At 48.1% G+C, this 17,531-nt stretch overlaps 1 protein-coding gene across 6 annotated transcripts; it reads right to left on the minus strand.

The window, feature by feature from the left end:
* Positions 1 to 894: 894 nt before the first annotated feature.
* Positions 895 to 17,293, minus strand: itgb8 (integrin, beta 8). Of its 6 annotated transcripts, none has more exons than XM_072706051.1 (16): positions 16,988 to 17,293; positions 16,115 to 16,377; positions 15,474 to 15,559; positions 14,583 to 14,754; positions 13,884 to 14,130; positions 12,213 to 12,378; positions 9,582 to 9,740; positions 9,032 to 9,127; positions 8,839 to 8,928; positions 8,182 to 8,325; positions 6,502 to 6,901; positions 5,710 to 5,932; positions 5,236 to 5,339; positions 5,029 to 5,145; positions 3,052 to 3,206; positions 895 to 2,874 (listed from the first exon to the last, which is right to left on the minus strand). In XM_072706051.1, the coding sequence occupies exons 2-16, from the start codon at positions 16,206 to 16,208 to the stop codon at positions 2,746 to 2,748; spliced, it is 2,382 nt and encodes a 793-aa protein (XP_072562152.1). In that variant the 5' UTR covers positions 16,209 to 16,377; positions 16,988 to 17,293; the 3' UTR covers positions 895 to 2,745. The 6 variants fall into 6 exon arrangements, 5 of the variants coding, with proteins under 5 accessions (XP_072562152.1, XP_072562150.1, XP_072562153.1 ...); XM_072706049.1 differs by lacking the exon at positions 16,988 to 17,293 and adding an exon at positions 16,693 to 16,894; XM_072706052.1 differs by lacking the exon at positions 16,988 to 17,293 and adding an exon at positions 16,693 to 16,891 and having other exon boundaries at positions 6,544 to 6,901.
* Between the last annotated feature and the right edge of the window lie 238 nt (positions 17,294 to 17,531).

The following is a 17,531-nucleotide window of genomic DNA, read 5'->3' on the forward strand; positions in this document are numbered from 1 at the left end:
CATCTTTTCACCTGCCCAGTGAACTCCTTCTAAAAATGACAACATAAACATATATAGCACCTGTGCACTTTTATTACAAAAGTGTCAAAAGTGTTCATTCAGTTTATTATTTGTTTATCTAGGCTAGCAATGGTACAGACGTTAGTGTATGTCGATTTGTTGCTAGAGGTGGTGCGTAGCTAGATATATAAGTGCTAGAGAATAATTATAAAACCTTTAAACATACGAATTTCTTCCATTTTCCTCTTTCTTTTTCGCGCCAGATGTGTAGCGTTTTGAAGTAACGTAATTTATTTTTAGATATTTCATTTTTTGGGCACGGTCGGGACACGGATCGACATTCCCACAATACTGAACGCCAGGTGCGTCATGCTGAATAGAGAAGCCCCCGTCCAGTGACGGGTGACTGTTTAACTGTGATTGTTTGTTGCATCGTACTTTCTGATATAATCTACATTTCTTTCAGGGAGTTGTACACAGGGGCGCCGTAAGGGGGGTGGGGGAGTAAAGACAATTCCAAAATTGTTTTTGGAAAATAACAGGATTGCTCTGGATGCCTCTGGATGTACGTGTTTACTCAGTATGGAGACGCGATAATACAAATCGGGAGAACAGGCACTGGTTACCGATAACTCACTTTGCACGTGGTCGATGGAAAATAACGTTTGCTGGGCGGACTGATGGGCCGTGGAGCTGAGCAGACAAAGCTTATGAATATGTCAGTGCAAACAGGCGTTAACACGACAGGAAGACACGAGGACTCGCTGTCAAGACGTCTTTCAAATTCCACGTGAAGAACCGCAGTGAGGTTCATGGGTATACAGAGGCATCCATCAACAATTAAATGAGACAAAACATATTGCAGCAGAAGCAATACACAAACACAAAAACAGGTGAATTTTTGTTTCAATTTTATTCTTGAATGGGTAGGCTTTGTTGTTTAAATTATCCTAAGGATCAAAACCGGATTACTCGCGTGGCAAATTAATACATTCCACTATAATCTTATAAGCATGTAAAATATAAAGAATAAAACAAGTAGCACAAATGTAAATAAATAAAGCGCAGGTTCACAAAAAGTTGTCACATAATCACGAAGTCGTAAAAGGAACGTATTACTTTTTAATGTTCGTGATAATACATCTTAAACTAATTAGAAGCACACAGTGATCGTGATTTACTTTCACATAATTCGTATGATAAAAATGCCCTGAAGTTTACTCACAGAAATACTATTCATAGTGCCTTTCTATTGCATTATGCTTTCAAAAAGATTAAGTATGCATTTTGTGTGAATCTATATAACAGTACCATGGAAAGCACAAATTAGTATAATTAATTTACACCTAATAACATTATACCACACCAAAAAAAAATAATGAATCAGTAAGAACATTGTTTTAGTACCTAAATTTTAAATTATTTTACATATACAATGAGTGAACTCAAAATAAATTAAAATATTAGTGTTAAAACGTACAGAGCAGCAAGTAGTGTAAACAATTGCTAAAATAAACACAGGAGGCACGGAGTTAACAGGGTGGAGTGGCCTGAAAGTATTAAGGAGCTCAATCCATTAAGGTCACGTGGTTCCGTAGCTGATAACCATTTAACAGAGCTGACAAAAGTATCCAGCGCCAACATTTAATGCCTCCTTCTGGTAAGTCAGGGAATTACACCTCGACGAAACGAACCCTTAAATCAGAGGATGAAACTCTTAACTGTGGTAAGCTAAGTTTAAAAATTAATGCCCTAACTTTCTTCTAAGTAGGTACACACACACACACATATTTTTTGACAAGTAATGCCTTGGAATTTGGTTGAATTAACGCCTACCACACAGATACCGAGTTTGACGGCTAAGCTTTAACTTCTACTCAGTTCAGCTGCGCTCGTTTCATACAGTAGTATCACACATCGTAGCGATGCAAGTGCAAGTTTCCGTTTCAATAAATGTGAACAGCCGTACCCATTAATTCTGCCGCCATGAAATCGGCATCCTCTCAATACAAAACACGTTTGGCTACCGAACTTCAGCTCATTCTAAATTACTCGACGCATGTTCTGTAATCTTTCACAAGTTCTGTTTCTCCGACCATTATATATATATATAGAAAGTGAGGTTAGAATTGTATCCAGTTACATTTCACTAGTGATTTGCAGGGAACATTTCGGGACTAGTCACAGTAGATTATTGCTGCTTCATAATCTTTTTGTTCATAGAAATCATGCCCTTGGTGGCCACTAGATGGCAGGAAAGCTCAAAGATAGTCTGTAAAGTTTCGCCACCGAAACAATTTTCTTTTACATCCCCAAAAAGCAGCAAGGCTGAGGTTGAACACATCGGTCGCTTCAGCTGATGTAGTGTTGAGGCCGCTTGATAAAGAATATGCATTCGGGGACTCAAATCCACAGAAAACCACATGGCTGATCAGATGAGCCCATTATTCACTAATCCACAGTTCGAAAATTCACATAAAAGTCCTGTAGAGGAATAGATGCATACCCTTTGCCAGTTTATAAACCAGTCGCATTAAGACCGATTTAAAGCTCAGTGGAATTTTCCCTGCAGTCCATTCAGAAATCAGCAGTCTTCTCTTATGGTCTCGCCCTGAGTGACTGCTAGAAAGGTTAGTGAATGAATGTGCTCTTTGGGGGGAGGATGGGGGGGGGGGGGGGGGGGGGTGGGGTGGTGGATGTGGCCCACATCTTCATTTACTGTCCTGCAGTTAGGTCAAAGCAACCTCAAGCCTTACTGCCAGAGTGCCAGACTTCATGCAAAGGTATCTTCTGAACCTCTACGGGCATCTCTGCCGGCTCGTCTCGCCTGTAGATTATCGTCTTCTCGGTGGAGGAGGGCATGAAATTCGATTCCTGCACGGGGAGAATCGTGTCCGTCACGGTCATGAAGCTGAGCTCCCGGGACCGAGAAACAGCATAGATAAGCATGTCTCTCAAACAAGGTGCCCTTCACAAGTGTGTTATTACTCTCTAGCCTGGAAGACTGCACTGCTTAACAACAACAATGTGTAATGGAAGGTCGGTCGTCACCTTTGCCGTGTTGCTGTACACCGGTGCATCGCCAACACTCAGAACCCTTCGCATTAGTAGGAACTTCGCCATGAGGAGAATGACCAGCCCAAGAAGAACCGTGAGGAGGAAGACGCAGATGAAGGTGGGGTAGTACCTCTGACTTGCCAGACATTCTAGAATGACAGACAGTAGCGGGGCGTTTCTTAACTCCCGAGTTCAGAAATGACGGTGTAGAAATGAGGCTGGCAGGGTGAGTGGGATGAGGAAGTGTTAAATGGGTGGCACTTCTGATGAAACGACCGCAGATCGCAAGAAGACAGCTGTCGTAACTTGTGAAACCTGCCCCCACACACACACACACCACACGCGCGCGCAAACTTCAGCAGATCCAGCTCCATCAGTGTCTTCGCTTAGTGCAGATACCTGCAAGTGTCTCTGCAATCAGATTTGCGCTCAGGTGACTTTCATTGGAACGCAGAACCTTTTCAGGGCCTGGCTGTCGCCACGCGCTCTCCGGTGGGTTCCGGAGGAATGGAGAAGACAGAAAAACGAGACCTCTATTTGCCAATTTGGCAAAACTGGACAAAATGAAAAATTCCGGGTCCTAAGAAGGATTCAGTAAGTGACTTGGCAAGACATAAAGGATGAATCACAGAAACAGTGATGGCAGACTAGCTTTGGTGGGACGAGCCTCAGTGACACGACGTGGCACCGATAATCCTGTCCTCTGTCCTACAGTCAGTCCGCCGCCTCCTGGCATTTCGTCAGCCTGGGATTCTATGAAAATCCCGATGAGGCCGTCCGGCCCCCCCCCACGCAAACCCTGCGCATCCAACTGCTAGCAGGAACCGGAGCTGGGGGGCCTGGCCCGGCACGGCCTCACAAAAAAAAACAAAAACAAAACAAAGGAACCAAAGTACTGTATTGACATTCTTTGCGGTTGCTATGGAAACCTGGCAGCAAGGAATGGGATGAGGCGTTTTTGAGAGGACAGACCAGTTGGGGTTGTTTTCAAGAGACACAGTGCTGGGAAGTCAGGGGTGGGCTGGGGGGGCATTTCATATAATGGCTTATGGCATTTTTGAAGACGTGGGTGTTACAAGTGTATTCAGCCAAAGCCTTTTTGGCGGACAAGTAAACATACAGTCAAATACACACACAAGCCATACTGGTGCAACTTTTAATGTAATTAGTGACCCCTTAAGTGACTGAAAATCAGATGAAGAGATCTGGAGCCGTTAGTGTTAAGGTTGCAAAAAAAGTGGATGATGAGCCACTGTCACAACATCTGTCTTTTTAAAAATGTTTTTCATCTTTTGGCGACACTCGATTTGAGAAGGAGTGAGAAACTGGGGGAGCAGCGCAGGCTGTCGCTCAGCGCTCCATGTCCGGCTTCCGGTGGCGCGTCAGGTGGGACCGATGTTGCGAAACGTGATGCGACAGAACGTTTAGCGTTTCGGTCAAAGCGCGACGGGGAAGGTGCGAGTCGCCGTGACGGCCGTCGCGTAAGAGCGGGGGCTGAGTCCCGGCGGTGCTGGGACAGGACTGCAATTTAAAAGCGCTGTCAGAACTGGGGGGGGGGGCATATCATGGGGGGGGTTTAAGCTGCAGGGAGATTTCTCTGGGTGATTTTTCAGAGCGTTAGCTCAGGCTGTGAGTAACAGATGCTGCATGTGTGTGTGCACCATCACGGGGGGGGGGGGGGGGGGGGGCAAGGATATCACACAGACCAGCAAGTCCTGGGTAACCTGTCTACCTGCATCTGCACCAGGAAACCTTACGAACAAGCAGATGTGTAGTGGATGAGCTTACACTGTTGGGAGCAGGTCCGCCACGGGATGGGAGGGGGAATGTTCCCTGGATCCCCCCCCCCCCCCATTCAGCAGAATGCACTGAGGGGGCCCAGCATTCCTTGCTACGCCCTCGGTCAAGAGCTGGAACATGCTGTAGTAAGATCTGCAAATTGGTGGAATCCCTGAGCAATCCTGGCCATACCTGGATATCTGCTGATGTGAATCTGAGGGATGCCCGGCACAGAGTCCATCTGGAACCTGTAGTGGCAGGACTCGCTGCTGGGGAACAGACAGTCCTTCGCGGCTTTGCTCATCAGGCCTGCGGAGAGGGGTAGGCAGACGCAACACGCTCACGTCACGCGCTTACAGCATGACCGTCCGTACAGGTCAGGGCTAACTGCAGGCCTACCTGGGAGCGCGTGAACGTAGGCCACCATGGGCGAGCAGGTCCGGTTGCAGTCCTCGGCGTTCCCTTCCAGCAGGCCCTTCGATAGGTGGCAGTCCACACACTTCCTGGTACGGGAAACGAAAGGCTGGCATGTCAGCGGAACGCCATGTCGCCATCAAGTCCTGTTATTTCAGGTTGCGTCAGGAGATTCATTCAAAAACGTGATATTTATATAGCGGCTGCTTTAATCTAAAGCAGCATTTGCAGGGTCAGACTGTCCCTGGGGCAGTTGGGGGTTAAAGGTCTTACTCAAGAGCCCAGCTGTGAAATCGCTCTGCTGACCCTGGGACTTAAACCAGCAACCTTTCGATCACAGGCAGTGTCCCAGCCCACTGAGCTACACACTGCCACCGATAAAATATGCTGCACGCATCTCAAATGGTCCAAGCCTCCTTAAATACCTTAAATGTAACTGAGTAACTCTGCGTATATTACCAGTGTGACTGGCAGGACCTGTCGCATGTCGGGCATTTCTCGCAGAACCTTCCGGAGCTCCAGGGGTCGTCGCACTCGCACCTTCCGCAGACGCAGCGTCCCCTCCCGCTGCACAGCCGCCCGTCGGGCGAGAGGCAGGGCTCTGTGGAGGAGGGGCACTGACAGCTGTCCCCCGTCCAGCCGCTGTGACAGCGGCACGCGGCCGAGACACAGTCACCACGGCCTGTGAGGGACACACGGACGCGGCGATATATAAGCAGGGATCGTCGACCTGACGACAAACACGTCTGTGACAAGACTCGTGGTAAAATTAAAAAAAAAAAAACTATGTAGGATATGTTTTTAAACACTATGTCCATGGTAAATATTGTATTTTGATAAGGATGTCTGTCAAAGTTTACCATGGTGCTGACCACTGTATGTAAATAATACCCATCCGTACTAACTGGGGCGTCAACCCGTCACAAGGCAAGCTATAGACAGTTTGATAAGTCCAGTTCACCACAGTTTGCTTTTGGACTGGGGGAGTTAGCTGGAGAAGCCAGGGGGTTAATCACTGCACCAAGGTGCCCCCTGGTCATGCAAGTAATATGATGTATAGAAATGTACTGAAGGTTCAAACAGTTAAAGTATGACAAAGCAAAAGAAGGGCTTCCTTTGAAAAAGTACGAAACCAGCAGGAAACTGCGTTATGTCTGATAATACTGATCAGCTGTGTGTGCATGAGTCAGTGTGTGCGTGCCTGTGAATGAGTGTATGTTTGTGTGCGTGCCTGTGCATGCCTGTGCGTGCCTGTGCGTGCCTGTGCGTATGTGTCCGCCGTGCCGCACACACCCCCGCAGACCCGCCCCTGCCGGTACGGGCAGGAGAAGTCGTCCAGCTCGCAGTGTGTTCCATGGACGGTGCCCAGGCTGGACGCCTCGCAGATGCAGTGTCCGCACACACACTCTCCCCTGCCGCTGCACACGGCCCCCGTCCCGTCCAGCCTGCAGCCCACATCCCCGCTGGCCTCGTTGCACTCTGGCCCCTCCAGCTCATCCTGGCAGCCAGGCTGCCCCCCACAGCTGCAGTGGCAGGTGGGCCGTACCCTCACCACGCTGGACTCGTTGAAGCCCACAGGTCTGATGAAGATGAGGACGTCCTCTGGTGCAGAGGGGCAGTCTTTCATGCCTATGGTGATGTTAAAAAACACCTGGGCAAAGAAATGAAACAGATCTCAACTCTCTCAGATTGTATCCATCCATCCATCCATCCATCCATCTTCCATAATCATTTACTCGGTGTTGGATCACAGTGAGCTTGGTGTCCATCTCAGGACAGGATGGGAAAACAAGTAAATTGAGGATGCCGGGTGGTATGAATGCTAAGTCTGTGCTCAGAATGTCATAGGTTCAAATCCCAGTGTTAGCAGAACAAGTCCAACGTTGGACGGTGACAAAGGACCTTAACTCCCAAGTACTTTGTCAAAAAAATAGTCCACCCCAGGGATAAAAGAATCACCTGAATAAAAATAATTGTTACCAATGGGTGCCAAAGTAAATCAGTGCAAGACAGTGAAGGACAAAGAGCTAGAGCTGCACTCTCCTACAGTCATGAGCCTTTCGCTATGAGTGAGCGTTACAAGAACAAAACATTTTTGTACCCCCTCAGTTTCCTGTAAATGACGTGAGCTCACAGCCCCCTCGTATCTCAGTCACATCACACGCTCAAGGTTGTCTCGGAAAAGCCTGTCCTACAGGCTGCTCCCACTTTGCAATCAGGAACAGTCAGGAGCTCAGAAAGATCGACCCAAGTCAGATCCACACCTTGGCGCTCCCTCTCCGAGCGAACGGCTGTTTCTGCCTTCAGCAGTAGCTTCCCGCCAACCCCCCTACACCCGGGGGCTGGTACCCAAACACCGCCCCCCCCCCCCCCTTGGTATTTCACACACACAAAAAATGCAAAAAGACACTCCCTCTGTGATCTGCTTACAGATGAGTAATCATTGCAGTGTAAAGGCGAGGGGGGAGCAGCCTGTTTCACAAACGTTGTCCTGCTTTGAGTAAAAGCATCATAAACAACGAAACCAAAAGAAATGCGAAAAAGTAAATATCGAATGGCTGGATTGAACAAACAGAGAGATCCCAGATCTTTACTAAGCAGAAAGTATGTTTACGGAAATGGGGGGGGATCTGGACAGTAAGGACTTGCTGAAGCTGGTTTCGTTTGACCTTATTTCCGTGTGCTTGCAGGAATCGAATCTCACGCCAACGGAAGGAGCACGATCAAGCTTCACACTGGGGCAGGAAATTAGCGCAACGCCACACAAAGCGGCTGTTTTGTGGCCGGGGGAGGCTAGCCAGCATAGGTGTCGCTAATTAGCGGGTCTTAAGGAGATTTACACAGCCTGAGAAGCTCCTATGGTGAAAAGTGGGAAAGGGGAAAGAAAACAAACAAGCAAAATGGGGGGGGGGGGGTTTGTGGGGGCCGTACCGTCTGATTTGGCTGCACACCGGAGCACTTATTGAGCCCAGAAGGTGCAGAGCCTGTCGGACAAACGGCGGTGACGTTGACCCAGAACCTGTGAGCGTGCTGGTCCTGAACCCCAACCTCCACCTCTACGTCCGAGAGAAGCTTCTAGAAGAGTGAGAGAGAGAGAGAGAGAGAGAGAGAGAGAGCCAGGTGGTTGTCACATGGTGTCAAAATGGATGTATTGTACCCCAGCATAATCACTTATGCTAAACTGAGGTCTTTCCGGGGAAAACAGGCAACTAAAAATAGCGGCTTTGTGTGGAACGGAGCGGCGGTCTGTGGCCGGCCACTGCAGCGGGTTCGGCTCCTTAATAATGCATGTCTCTGTTCGGCACTGTAGCTTTTGCAGATTCACAGGAGACCACAATGCATTGCTGTGCTTCCGACGAGATTATGCCCCCAGCACATGCCCACAATCCCCCCCTCCCCCCGCCTGCACTGCTATTTCGGGACAAAGGGGTACTTTCCGTCCTCTTTTCCCGCACAGTGCACTAATGTAAGTAAGACCTTTTCAATCGATTAAAACTTTTACTCTGGAAGATATTAACCCGTGTTCGCATATTCATGAGGCCCCTTGGTGACCTGCGTGAACCCCCCCCCCCCCAATCTGAGGCCTACCTTATAGGCCTCCACCACCAGGTCCTTCAGGTTCGAGGCCTTGGCCTGCAGCTTGCCCACGTAAGCACCCGGCAGAAAGGGGGCCAGATCCTGTGAGAGGAGAAAAGAACATTCTGGGCCTTTTCATAGGGCCACCCATCGAAGGTCTCTTCATCAGAACGGGTGTCTGTGGTGTGTGGGAAATAAATTTTACCTCATACCACTTATACTGCCCATGCTCCACTGCAAATATGGAGTGGATGCTGTTTTCCAGAAGCTTCTCTGCCAGCTGACCAATGGTGGGGTACTCCTGGGGAGAAAGAGGAGCAGTGTCAGTTTCTGCACCTCCGGCACTAAAGCCCCTTCAAAGACCAGTAGGAAACCCCCTTGTGCCAGTAGGCAGCTGGCATGTCAGAGCTTCTGGAACCAAGGAACAAAGGAGCCGCTATGGAGAGGTGTGACGCTCAACTACGTCTGCAGTCGGACTGTTGGGCTCCGAACGTGGACGAGTCACACCGCTGACCCTGAGTAGCTGAAGCATCTGGTACTATAAAAATGAGAAGCAAGACTGAAGAAGCAGTCGTTTAGTGCCTCTGGATGGTTTGTTTCACCCAATCTCTGCCATCCTGTCCCAAACATTCCCCTTGGACCGCTATGTCCTGCGATCATGTTCTGGTTTCTGGACATGAACGACAGCATCGGGGGGGGGGGGGGGGGGGCTGACCGTGCTTGAGTAAGCGATGCCCCCAGGGGGCGCTGCTCACCATGCTTGTGCTGCGGGTGTATCCGCCGGAGTCCAGGTGGCAGTTGCCGTCGTGGGGCACCACGATTCCCGCCAGTTTGCTGTCCAGCGCGAGGTGAGAGGGCTGGTCCGTCATCACCAGCAGGAGGCGCTTGGCCTCAGGCCGCCAGCCGATGTCCCTCTGCCAAGGGGAACGTTGATTTACACTCATCTCCTTCACAGCAGTCATGCAGAAAAACAAACACGTACAGCTGGCCCCGCGTCAGGAGCGGTGGGGGCAGGAGCGGTGGGGGCACTGCACATCCGCTGCCCCCGAAGAGGTGAAAATTATTCCGGAGCGCGCTGGCAGACCCTGAACTCACTCACGAAAAACAGAAACTTCCCACCTGGGATTTCCATCGCCAGTCCCCTGGTGTGGGGGGGGGGCGCATGGTGTCACATGACCATATCAAAGTCAAGTAGCAGATGACGAATGGCTTCGCGTAAGGGAGGTGTGTGCAGCTCTGGGAAAAAAACGAACGCCGGAGGGGAACCTTCCGGAAAAACAGAGGCCGGTGGGGAGCATTCCGGAAAAATGGGGACTAAAGGTGAACCGCCTAGTGAAAAGTGGAAGATATTAACCAGAAAACAGAAACCTAACGTTCATTTTCAGGACCTGCATCTACATTTTTCCACGCCCACCTCACCTGCTTCTGGCCCGATTCTCCCCACTAGCGCCACACGTTTGTCACACACCGGACCTTCTCCAGCTCCCACATGTCACTGGTATCAGTTACGGAACCTCTGCTGATCCCTAACTCCGAGTTTCCCCGTCATCCCAGCACTCTGTGTAAGCCTTTCCACTTAAACACTCTTCTGTATCTCAGAATGTCATAACCTTATTTTCCCCAGACTCACTGGTAATCCTGTTCTGGGCAAACAAAGTTTATAACACTCTAAAGGATGAGAAGTGACCTATACACACACAGACTAGTCGACGTATATTATGCCCATTCTCAGCAGAATTTACTAAACATGGTGTCCCTGGATTTCATTCCTCCTTATTTTGTGTTATTACCCCTTTTCTCCTGGCTGTTCAGTGACACCTCTCAGGATTCTCCTTTCCTAGTCTCTTTGATCACCTCCGAGCTTAAACATTGATGAATAAAGTAAACGTGTCCCAGAGAACGGACCGGAATCAAACACAGCGCCATTAAACTCACAGGATCTTTCAGCCTGACTTTTCACGCGTGATTTACGACCAGAAATGCGGTTCCTCAATCAGTCCCAAAACCGTTTCATTTCTCAAGCTGGCCCCATGGGAGACGTTAAACTCTCAAAATTTAAAATCTGTGAAAATATGCATCAATTTTTAATTATGTAGCCAGAAGGTTGAGGTGCAGTACAGCGAAATGGCACTTTGCTTACATTTACGGGATAAAAACGGGACATTTTATCCTAATCTCCCGTCGACTCCCACATTCTCACCTCTACCCAGTTTCCTCAAGGACACAGGACAGCCCACTGCTTTTTACAGATAAGAAAACAGACATCAGTATGGCATTGGATACAAGAATCACCTATTTCAAGTGGGAGGAATTCAACCTCATTCATAGAAATCCGTTACCTAACAAGATCTGTTTTTCTGCTTTTGGCTCACAGTTTTAGCACCTCCCCCAGAATCCCTTCACACCTGGGCCTGTGCCCCCCCCCCCCCCCCAGTTCCCCAGGCTTCTACTTTGGACTCCTGCCCTGATTTATACTGTTAAAGTGAGACGCAGCTGAATCAGGATACTAGAGCCCCCAGTGTGATTATTGTCATACTCCAACGCCACTCTGAGTCATAGCCCTTAAATTAATGCATTGGGGTGTTGTAGGGGGGGTGGGGGTGGATTCCAGAAAATCATTTAAAATTATGACTTGGGATGTAACACAGTTTCCTAAATCTGCCCCAGGAAACGACTTGCTAAATTATCGTGTATCATGGGACAATTAAACGTTACGTAAAGTTTAATTAGCTAGCTTCAAAGGATGGATTGTACCAAAAGTTTTGAGTAATGTCCAGTGGCCCCAAAGGGAGTATCGTCAATGTAATTATAATTAATCTTATTTTTGTTTACTGAGAAGACCTAACCCTTAACACTATAAGATGAAGCGGATGACCGGCAAGAAGAAGGATGAAGTCAAATGTTACAACAATTAACATGCCATTAGGAAACCTGCAGGCCTGGACAGAAGACAGAACATTCTAGAAAAATTCTGCCTACATGGACGGCAAGAATTGACATTGACATGACATGAGCGATAATCTTCAACTTTACTACTGAGATGTCAGCGACACTAATAATGTTAAAACCTGTTTTAATCCATGCTTCTGAAACAAACTATCCTATAAAGAGGTAACGATTTCATGGCTTTATTTAGAAAACAGCATATGGCACACGTACACAGATATAAATAAATGCTTGTCTACTGAAAAAATATACTTGAACGCCAGCCACATTCTCAAAGCAAACATTCTCTTTATTATTGACGTCAATGAAATTAACCTGCTGTTTATTTTCAGATGCCTCCCTAGATCAGCTTTCATTGGGTTAATGAAACCTATTAGGTCATTTGTCCCTTTTCAGCTGGTTTTCCAGAAGCGGGTGGCAGAGACACGTGTGGTACCCACCTGGCACACGGCGGCCTGCAGCATGGCATCGAAGCCACCCTCGGGCGTGTCCATGTTTCCTGAGATGCCCTGCTGGAGCATGATGCGTGTGAACTCCGTGGTGTTGTCCGTCATGGAGAGCATGTGCATGAACCCGTGCGTGGGTCGGCACTGCATCTTGAAGTCGCTGCGTAGGGAAGGGCGGATTAGTGGGGTCAATCTCCGTAATAAAAGCTTACATACGTCAGCTATGTGGCAAAAATATTACCCGTCTCCGCAAACGCTATATGCTTAAGACTCCTGATCAGAAGCTCGCCAGTTCAAATCCCAGGGCATGCAGACTGAGGCTGCCATTGGGCCTCTGATCAAGGCCCCTAACCCCTAATTCCAGGTGACCTACATTCTGGCCCAGTAATGTGACTCCCACCTGCAAACAGCTCTGGAAAAAATTGAGACCACAGCGAAATTTTCAATTTATGGATATGTGCCTGTGTATAAATTTATATATTTTTTTGCAAACTGCAGCCTGGCTCTTCTCTGCTTTATGGGACTTCAGTCCTGCTTCTAGGAGCCTGTTATGAACTGTCCTAGCAGTGCACTTCACACCACTTAATGTTTCACGTTCCTTTTGAAGGTCACTGCCGGGTAAGTAGACAGTCATCTCTGGCATTAGAATGTTGCTCCTGCCGTCTACCTGGCAGCCTTTTGGTTATCGCCAGTGACCTGCTTCACCTTGATCTTCTGCACTGCTGTCTTTGAATCTTGGAGCCTGGAAGCAGCTGCCACCAAGTGTCACTTTCTGCCAGCAGAACCAGGAGTAAAGTTGGATTTAAAAATGCAGATCTTTAAAAAAATGTAGAGTGGTCTCAATTTTTTCCAGAGCTGTAATGTGTCTGTGTGTCTCCTGGAGATCAAGATGGGATAGACGATTAGAGGAACTCTCCAGAAGGGACGGTAAATATCACTATTCAATTCTCTCCATTCTCCATATTTGCTTATCTAGTATAGGGTCACCGTGAGCCCAAAGCCTGTCTTAGGCAGCACAGCAGGGACAGCCTGGGTAAATTACACACACAGCGGGTAATTCGCATCAACCAGATAGCTGGGAACATACCTTCTGGCTGCAAGGGGAAATGCAAGCTTAGATCAGAGTGCAAGATCTGGGGATGAAAGCACCCCACTTCGGAGCCGTTAGACCACATTTTAACCCTCTGAGCCACCTGGTCTTTTATACTCCAAATAGTGAGTAGAAAGCGTTCAAAACTAATAGTGAATAAAGGTTTATTATGGGCAGCATGGTGGTGCACCGGCTAGCACTCTGTCACCTCACACTTCCTCCATGGGGGGCAGCTCTGCTTGTGTCATCATGGGGTTTCCTTGGGTCTCCCATCCCCCCCCCCCCCCCAGGTCCAAAAACACGTGGAGGTTAATTGGAGTTGCCAAATTGCCCATAATTGTGCGTGTGTGAGTGTGTCCTTAAATGGGTTGGTGCCCCATCCTGGATTGTCCCTTGTCCTGTTCCCAAAGGCTCTGCACCCCCTGTGACCCCGAGTGGTTTCAGAAGATGGATGGATGGACGGATGTTTGTTATTTATTAGTGAACCTATTAACAGGTGGGTCTCACTTTCAGAAAGTTACTTGTGATGTTGAGATGAATGATATCAGATGCACGGATGGATGTGGAGGACCTACAAGCAGGGGTTGCTGACTTTAGAGGGGTGGACGTTGATGTAGGGCGAGACGGGTTTGTCCACGAAGGAGCCGAAGCCCACCCTGAAGTCGCTGGAATAGTCCCTCATCCTGTGGGACAGCCCAGTGCCCACCGTCTTCAGCCTGTTCAGGTTGTCCTGCATGGACGCTGAGACGTCCACCAGGTAGTACATGTCCACAGGATACAGCTCCAGCTGCTTCACCTCCACCGTGACGCTGACCTCGGTACCTGCAGGGACACGCAACACCCCCGCATTCAGCTAATTTAAACATCAAGAAACCAGGCAAATTTAATCATGGTGGACCCCACTAAATTTAATCATGGTGGACCCCAGTACTGGTCCTACCCAATGTGCCATCCTAGATGAGCATCACAGCCGGTGCCCCCTGTCTGAAGCAACGTGAAATTGGCTGGCAATTCGTGCCCCTTCAGAAGCTGGTGCCCTAGGCAGCCGCCTATGTTACTTATTGGATTGCACGGCCCAGTTGAACCCCTTTAGGGTCAAATCCTAGAATCGCCCCTTTCAAAGTCTGTGCTTGTCTTCCGCTGTCCAATAGATGTGGCTCCGTTTTCAGCCCTAAAAGATTCCTGTATGTTCCTCAAGAGCACGGAGGTGGTAAGCGAGCAAGGGACACCACCAGCCCCCCCCCGGGCCCCCAGAAGAAGACGGGGAGGCGTACCTGGCGGCAGCTGGACAGTGACATCTTGTGGTGCCACCTGGCGGCCGGGAGGTGTGGGGTTCACCTTGAGCGTGACGGTGGCCTGCTCCACAAACTCCACAGCGCAGCCTTTCTTCTGCAGGTTTGGAAGCGTGTTGCATCGCTGTGCCCTGGACGCGCCGTCTAAAAAACCCTGAGACACAGACCCATTTGAGTCTTGAGCCAGATGCTGCTTTTTAAAGAATGTGAAATTAGTTCAGTCCCAAACTGAAAACAACTAAAAAAAAAAAAAAACCTAAACACTGGCCCAGAGATTTGGCTGAAGGGATTTTTTGAGAGGGGAACAGACAACCACTTAACAACCACATCTTTATAAATAGGGCGTTTCAAATATTACAATCACATGTGTGTGCATTTGGAATTAATTGCCGTAGTCCAGAGCGGACCTGTATATGTCACAATCTGGGAAAGTACCTCGTTATGCTATTCTGTGTTTTCGTTGAGATGATTTCTCTGCATGCTATTCTTGACATACAAAGTAGTCGAGCGGTAACCTGTCATTAGGAAAGAGCCCTCTGAAACCGCTTGACCAAACGGTGTTTTCGCCTCGCTGTCTTCCCCACAGCAGCTAATTTAATACCCTTTCCAGAAAGCCCCCTAATTAGACGCGAAGTCCTGCACTTCAGCGTAATTCACTTTTTTTTTTTGCAAGCCTTTCAGAATGTGTCCGCGTGCAAGTCCGATTAAAGCAACAGAAGGAAAATAGGACATAAAACTAAATTAGGCCCTACATAAAAGATACAGGCAAAACTAAAGGACATAAATTTCCCCTTAGTGGAAATGGACTTTCATTACCGCGAGCCCAGTAATCATAATAATGATCCACGTGATAATAGCACCGCAGAATCGTACCTCCTGGAAGCACCAAGCACACTGAGGTCCACGGCTCAGGCACTCATTACAGGATAATACCCCAGGCAAAGAACAAATGTTTTCATCTGGGAAACAGAGCAGGACATGTTATTAATCAGGGCAGCAGGGAGTCTTTCCGCAAGCGAAGGATGATGAAAAGTCAACAAAAAGGGGAATCCTTGGAAATAACACTGGAATAATGTACCGGCGCACGGTTTATACACGGACAGTATTCGCCGGTAAATATCGCCGGGGATCTGTAGCCTAATACTTAACATCGTTACACAAAACTGCAGGATAACAAAACCCAAAGCACCGGCGATGCACTGTAATAAGGACGGAGACGAAATTTATTTATAAAGATACGCTTTCGTAATACATTTTAAAAAAATCTTTTGACCCTATTTGAAGATGCAAATCGCACATCACCCGTGTGTCATTTTTAACCCAAAAATGGCACGCAGGATGGATTACAATAAGGGTCACATCAGTGTGTAAGATATAATCAAACGGCGAGTAAATGTTCACAGCTGCTCTGGATCGCGCAGCCGAAAATAAAACGTTGCGCTGTTAGACATGTTAAAGAAAACGACTGAGAGGGTAAAAAATATCGCAGGCTGAAATGACACGATGTAACTCACCCGAATGAGAGGTTTCTATCACGACACAGGCTAGCACAGCGAGCAGCAGCCGATGCAGAATGAGGTTACAGTATCTGCGCAGCCAGGAAGTCATAGCAGCATCAGGGACAGGAGACGCTGCTCAGCCCGAGAAACTCATGCCAGGGAGTTTCGGATGTCACTGCGGGATCTGCGCGGCGAAGAGGGCGACCTGGCCGTCCACTCTCCCACAAAAGGCAGGCGCCACCGCACGGCACCGCATCGTGACCCGTTTCTGCATTTACCTAAAAGGAAAAAAGAAAGAAAGAAGGAAAAAACCTAATCCCGTCCCGCTTTCACATTACCCCAAATCAGATTATCACGGGAATCCGACGAGGTTCGCGTGTTTTCTTTTTTTCTTTTGTCCGAACATAATAACAGTTCGCGTAGAAAAGTGGAACTAGAAGCGCCACCGTCTCTCTCCCTCCGCTCCCCGCATTCACGCCAAGCCTGCAGGTGTAGTCCGTCATTGTGCGCCGATCGCAGCACGGATACATCTACAGACAGACATCGGAGCCCCAAACCCGCATTGAACAAATGTGCATGTACACATTATGTACCTGGTGTTAGTGATTATTTCTGAGACCGGCTTTTGAATTTGAAAGCGGATTCACGCCCGCTTTTATCCCGCACTACTGAATGAGTCAGCGCCATGGCAACGATGCTGCCCACAGGACTTGACTGAGTAGGCGGGAAAAAAATTCAGATTATATTAGTTTGCTACTATCTGGTAATCAGAGCTCTTTTTATTCTTGACTATGTAATTTGGTGACACCACCAACCCCCCCGTATGTCTACAGCGAACCTGGGGGAGGTAATTTACACTTAATGTCACAGCAAAGTGTCAGGACTTACCTCATTCATTGGGAATTCCAGTACATTATGGGTATTCTGTGTGGTTCACAGTCAGTTTGCAAAGACAACATTCATATCTCCACTTCTGAGATGCTTTGGGGAGAAAAGGGGGTTAAAACATGGCCGTTCAATGACTGTGTAGCTAAACTAGTAAAAGAAAAATTTCATTCCTTGATGCGTGTGTTTGTAATCTTTCCAACAGAACGTAATTTACTTCTGAAACCTGGTGGTATTATGTTACTTCCTATTACATTTACTAAATGATGTAAAGTCTAGGGAGTTCTGACCACTTCCTAATCTATGACTTTACTCTTTTTCAAGTTAGTATTAACACATTTAACTTGGAATAGCGGATGCGATTTGCATGCCGGTATTCCTAGAAAGAGGAATCAGTGTGCCTTAAGCAAATGCCCTCCCCTCTAAGAATATGACTCCTCTTTCTGATTGGCCGCTTTAAACCCCACCTACTTTGAAATGCACATGCACCGTGGCTGAGGTAGTAAGAAGAATGAAGCATCCTGGGCTTGTATCGTTTACTTTCTCA

This window comes from Paramormyrops kingsleyae, chromosome 23, assembly GCF_048594095.1.
Source record: "Paramormyrops kingsleyae isolate MSU_618 chromosome 23, PKINGS_0.4, whole genome shotgun sequence".
Taxonomy (NCBI): Eukaryota; Metazoa; Chordata; class Actinopteri; order Osteoglossiformes; family Mormyridae; genus Paramormyrops; species Paramormyrops kingsleyae.

Excerpts from the sequence above, each read along its gene's own strand:
- itgb8 (XM_072706051.1), bottom strand. The coding sequence starts at position 16,208 with ATGACTTCCTGGCTGCGCAGATACTGTAACCTCATTCTGCATCGGCTG. Across the intron at positions 14,755-15,473 it reads GTGCTTGGTGCTTCCAGGAG|GGTTTTTTAGACGGCGCGTC; the intron begins GTACGATTCTGC and ends TCTGTGTCTCAG. Across the intron at positions 6,902-8,181 it reads GTGTGCAGCCAAATCAGACG|GTGTTTTTTAACATCACCAT; the intron begins GTACGGCCCCCA and ends TTCTTTGCCCAG.